The following is a 6,000-nucleotide window of genomic DNA, read 5'->3' on the forward strand; positions in this document are numbered from 1 at the left end:
CTTCTCTCAATAGCAGATTTTAGATTGCTCTAAACAAGTTAATTATATTTCACAACACCCTTGTGCATTAGGGAAGTATTAATATTCCTGTTTTCCAATCTAGAAAAAGGGAAGACATGACAGGGTAAGTGGCTTCCCAAAGGTTAAACAGTAAGTCAGTAGCAATATTTGAAGGGGAACTCCAGACTTTCAACCACAGTTTGAATTTCCCACAGACCATTAACTCCCATGCTAATTGTAAAGATGGTAATAAATACGTGATTTTAGAGTTCAAAACTGCAAACAGTGCATTTGTGAAAGAATGCAGGAACTTGAATGAAAACTTCAAAGTTCCAAAACTTTAGTGTTGATGTAAACATTGAGCTGGATATCCGAAAGGCTCTGACAATCCATATCACTGCAGTAACAGCAGAAACTGCAGGCACACAGGTACAAACAAAACTGAATTCCATTTACTCCCTGCTAAGAACATCACAAAGACATCCTTCCCTTGAAAAAGGCATCTCACCCTCACGATAAAAGACAGTCACACTTGGGGATAATTTCTAAGCATATGTGAAACTGTCTCATCTATCTTTCTTATTTTTTTCCTACAAAAAAAAATTCAATTTTAAGCAGATAATTTTTAGGAAAAAAATGATATTACTATAACATCCAGAACCTAAAACTCTGGTTTAGGTACTATATAAAAATATATGTGCAAAGACATTATGAGCCAATTCAACCACAGAAAACAGGTGGGTATAACAAACAGCAGGAGGACTGCAAGGAGGGAGAGATATGAACAATTATGAGAATTAAAGTCTTCATATGCTGCTAAAAATCCAGTCTTATATTCTGGAAAGTATAGATGAGAGGTTGTAAGAAGTATGAAACTGAAAATCTAGTCTTTCACTAATTTCAGTTATTACTGCTTTACTTAAATTGCACCAAATGTGAGAAGTGACAATAAAGAGATTGGCAGATCAAATGTTTTCTGATTGAGTACATACATACTGATTTCACCAGTTACACAAAACAGCAAGCTTGTTTTAATAAAATGTAAGGCCAAGTACTGTGATATCCTTTACTATTACTCTACATGTACAGTACTCCCTAAAAATATTCTTGAAGTATCTGCTTGGGGTTTTTTTAGTAATTTCTTACCCTATTCATTCATTGAATATAAATTGCATGGGTTTTAATCAATATATATCAAATGCTAGGGCATATTTCACATTGGATTGCTAAGACCAAGTCCCAATGACTTTTGTGACTGAGTTTGATCTGTTTGTTGAGGAGTTCACATAGTTTGATTGCCTGATGTAGTATGGGGACTTCACCATAGGAATCTGTACCCTATACACTACCAGATTTATTAAATATTTGGTTTATCTAGAAGACACACTCAGCATTTACATGTAACACAGAGATATACTTTATGCCCAAGACACATGAAGATAATACATGATAATATCACAGTTTCATCTCCAAGCCCTGATTGTACCAGTTTAATGGCTAAGAAACCAGTCTCCCACTACCTGACAGACCATTCTTCATCTCAATTCTATTATTTTAAACATCTTCTCTCCACAAAGTCTTTCTATATTGATCTTTGCTGATGCTAACTGAGAATTCCAGTTCTATGCCAGATGAAAGTTACCAGCAGCCCCTAATCTATCTGCCTATGTAAATATTTGGAGTTTAGTCAGCATTATGGAGTTGAGCATTAATTCATTTCAATGACTATCATTTTGACCTGGGTTCAAAGCAGCAATATCATCAATACCAAGCCAGCCATATCTACACAAAAAGGTTCCCAGCCTTTAGAAATGTGTATAATTTCTAGAAAATATTGCCTGGAATAATCAGGTCTAAACAGTCTTTGGAATGCCATAGCTCTCACTTATGTCCTTGGGCTGCTAGCTTGCTTGCCAGGAGCATCAGTTGATCTATTCCAAATACTGTTAGCACAAGTTATCACAATTCCTACTAGACAAAGCTATGGAAACTGCATGTTTTCTGGCTGACAACAAGAGCAGTGCATAATCATAAAATACACTCTGAAATGAGTCTGGTATTAGAGTGTGAATACTGACTGGACATGAACTGTGTGCTCTAATACTTAGAAGTCTGCATCCCTTCCCTTCAACTTTTTACATGTTGATATTTGCATCTGAGAAAAGCTGTTTCAGCTCTTAACTCCAGAGATACCGCCTAGCATGCAAAACATGACATCATTCTTGTATGTGCAGAGAACAGACTACATATGTGATTGTAAAATTCATTTTAGACCTTTAGTTATTTCATGTAGATCATTGATAACATATCTACATAAATATATTTTTGTTTCAAAAAAATAGAACTCTGATCTACCTTGTCTTCTACACACATAATTCTTAAGTGGGACTATGTGAGTACAGTGTCACTGCACTGTTCCTCTCTTGGTAAAAAGATTGGGACTTAGTTTTTCCTTGCCAAATTGCCTTTTTTCCATTTCACCAAATTTTATCTGTTTTCTGAGTCTCTTGGAGAATTAGAAAATAACTCTTTTTTGCTTCCTCCTTGGCAATACATCAGCATCCTTTCTATCTGCCTAACAAAGTCAATACACTGAGGGGAAATAACTGGTAGGATTCTGAAGTTTTTAGCAGGCATTCAGTTTGACAGAGAGGAAACCTGCTGGGCTTGGGGTCTTTTAACTGCTAAAGTACTCTGTGGTTTTGTCACATCAGTAAATTGTGGCCAACCACCTGTTGAATCCATGTTTTAAAGATGATTGCCAAGCAAAGGAGCTGCACACAGAATGTCATCCATACGTCCTCCTGTGTGCCTTGTCAGAGGAAAGAAGGAAAGAGATTTTTGCATTAAAATACATTTTGCAATTCATGAAATGGACTTAAAGTAAGCTACAGCAAACACACATTTAGAAAAGCACCTGGATAGAGCAAGTTTTCACCACAAAGAATTTAGACCCTAGGATAAGGAATATACTGTTATTTAAATAATCATATCTCTGTTAGCACTACTATCCATGTGTTCATTAGGAAGATGAGGGCAGAGGAGGTTGATGTTTTGATTTCAGCCTTCACCTAATTAAAGATGTACTAAGGCTTAAACTAAACCTGAATTGTGTGTACAGCCGTTCTACTGTATTCTTTCTATAACATGAGAAACTGTTTCCAATGTTTCATTTTGTAAATGTGAATACATGGAGGATGACAGACAAATTGAACACTAAAATCAATCCAAATTAAGAGGAATAATCAAAGCCCATGTTATCTCTTCATAACTCCTGCAAGCACTGCTGTACAGCTACTGGCTGACAGCAGTTCTGCTGCAAACCTGAGCAATGGCTTCAAGTTGTTCTGCCCCTGTACCAATGCACAGAAATATGACACACCAGTGTACAAATTACCAATAGAGGTTTTTCAGTCACTTCTGTAGGATGCAGATGAATCTTCTCCCTGTGTCAGGCAAGGAGAGTATTTGACTATGTTTTATTTTTAAATACTACTTGGATCATCTTATTGAAAACCCCTGCACTGGTGTATATCATCTCATTCCACCATCACACAAGCACATTCCCTAAGATTGAGTCCAAATGTACCTATGTAGTTAATCAAACTATCCACTTGGGCTGATCAGTTGTTAATAAGACACAGTAAAGAGTGTAAAGGTCCCTTTGGGCTCCCTTATTTAATGTGTCATTTTATACCATCCAGGCTAAAGGTCTGTCCACACTAAAGGTTGTATTGCTGCGGCATTCTACTCCTGCCAACAAACATGTGCCATCAAGGAGCCCTGAACAAGCACTCGCATCTGTGTCCACTCCTGTACCACCCATTTAGCAGAGACAATGATCACTAGAAACAACAAAGGAAGCACTGATAAAACAAACAATGCTGTGAGCCAGAGATCACTGCCATGCCAGCCAAGTTTGTCTTGAAAATACTCAAGAAAAAGGGAGAGGGGGAGGCAAGAGAGATATCAAATATAAAACTGAAAAACTTACACCTAGAAGAGGTTTTAGCCATGCAGCCACCCAACCCCATCTCTGAGTAGCATTTTCTAATGCACTGCTATAGGATTGAGCAAGAAAGACTGAGCTATGCTCATGGGAAGCAAACATCCAACGCCTCCTCCCATCTGGAGTCACATAGTCTCCCACGAGTCAATAGACACAAGGAATAATAATATTGTTATTACGGTAGTAATGATAGTAATAGAGAATCACCAACCTTGAGGATCCCAGTTCACCTGTTTTCTTGGAGTCTCAATTGGAAATTTCATTGCTTCCTTTTTGCAAAGGGAGTAAAAAGAATTAAATAAATTCCCAACCTTCCTGTCTCGATGCTGCAGTCAAACAAATTAATTTCAAATTATAGGGAGCCTGCGCTGTTTGACAGAGGGAAACTGGTGGTTGCCAAGGAAAGAAATACACAAATAAATCGAAGAAGGTGGGGAAGGGCGGGCAGGGGAGTGGAGCGGAGGGGTTTGCAGGCACCCCAGCACAGAGAGGGGTATAAGGGATGGACTGAGGACCAGAGAGAATCTGGAGGAGCAGGAACGGAGCAGACTGAGGTAGGCAGCGGGTCCAGGGTGCTGCTGGCTCCTGGGGAGGCTCCCGCAGCTGTTTCGCCCCGTCCACCTGCAGATGTCAGGGTGGCGGGTCCCCGCTGCAGCGCGGCCCCTCTGCTGCGCCCACCCGAGGGGAACCCGGGCTGGAGAGAACGCAGGCTTGCAAGGATCGGGGAGTCGTCCAGCCCCCCACACCCCCAGAGACACCTCCCACACGTGCACAAGCTCCCTAGCCTAAGCCATCCCCCAAAAATGAGCGCACCTCAGTTCAGCCCCGGGCACTAGAGGGGTAGCAAAAGTCAGCCGTGGGGCGTGAGCTGCAGCAGCATGGCTGGGGCGAGGCAGGGGCGAGGCTGGGGACCACCCCGGCTCAATGCAGCAGCCGCCTGGCTCGCCCAAGAGAGCCGGAGAAGGAAGAAGAGAAGGAGGAGGAGGGAGCCACCCTATAGCTTTGGAGGGAATTCACGGAGCCCCTCTCTGCACTGGCATAAAAAGGGGGTGGGGAGAGCCTGCGAGTCCCTTTGTAAGAGGCAGTGGCGGGGTGCCTAGGGAGGGGACGGGCTCCGGCTGGTACTCACGAGGTATCCTTCCCGGGAGGGGAATGAAGGCTTGTTTGGCGGAGTTTGCAGCCGGAGACACGCTCGACTAAGCTACGAGCAGCAGTAGCGGCGGCGGCAGCACATGGCAGGAGTACGGCAGCATCCAGAGGCTCTGCAGCGCAGGGGGAGGGGAAGGGCAGGGGATCGTCCGAGCCCCTGCAGGCTCTGGGGAGGAGGACCGGGTACCCCGAAAGCCAGGGGACCCCTGATCCCCCTTCTGTCCCCGATCCGCACCGTGGACAGGGACAGACACTTCCCGTCAAGGCAATGCCTGGCACCGCGGGGCTGTAAGATGTGGCCAAGCTGCAGGGAGGGGGCAGGAGGCTGGAGGCACCTCAAAGCTCCCTTAAGCTGTCAGGGGCCTTCGGGGAAACGGAGGACACTTGTGCAATTAGCAGGCACTTGCTTTTTTCCAGATCTGCATTCTCCCTTCTCTTCCTCGTTCTCCAGGCTTTCCCTCAAACCAAAAACAGGCTAGTAACACCAGAACGGTCTCCAGTTCCAGTTACAATACATGCCCCAGCTCCCCTCCCTTAGCCAGGAAAACAAAACCTCAGCCCCTCTGGGGGCCTGGAGGAAAACTGTGTGAGGTTAACCCTGTCCTGCCTATTCTCTTCCACAGTGGAAATCAACTCATTGTGTGAAGGGGATCATCCACAGGGGATGGTTTAGTGGAGATATCCACAAATTCTCATATGTCATGGTCAGAGATCCATATTAGAATCAATCCAGAGGTCCATAGACCTTCTGAATTTTCAGGAATGTGGTTGGGATCTAAACCTAGTGCCTATAATAATTTGTGCCTTGCATTTTCCCTATACTTTTTTTCTCAACTGCCCTT

At 43.2% G+C, this 6,000-nt stretch overlaps 1 protein-coding gene across 1 annotated transcript in view; it reads right to left on the bottom strand.

Moving 5' to 3' along the window:
- The window catches only part of KCNK10 (potassium two pore domain channel subfamily K member 10), a 55,973-nt gene extending 50,604 nt beyond the window's left edge, over positions 1 to 5,369 (bottom strand). The window contains exons 1-2 of the mRNA XM_015629582.3: positions 5,139 to 5,369; positions 4,221 to 4,278 (exon numbers count right to left, since the gene is read on the bottom strand). Coding sequence (XP_015485068.1) covers positions 4,221 to 4,272 — 52 coding nt within the window. The 5' untranslated portion in view covers positions 4,273 to 4,278; positions 5,139 to 5,369. The remainder of the gene's footprint in view (positions 1 to 4,220; positions 4,279 to 5,138) is intronic.
- Between the last annotated feature and the right edge of the window lie 631 nt (positions 5,370 to 6,000).

The sequence above is a fragment of the Parus major genome, chromosome 5 (genome assembly GCF_001522545.3).
Source record: "Parus major isolate Abel chromosome 5, Parus_major1.1, whole genome shotgun sequence".
NCBI lineage: Eukaryota > Metazoa > Chordata > Aves > Passeriformes > Paridae > Parus > Parus major.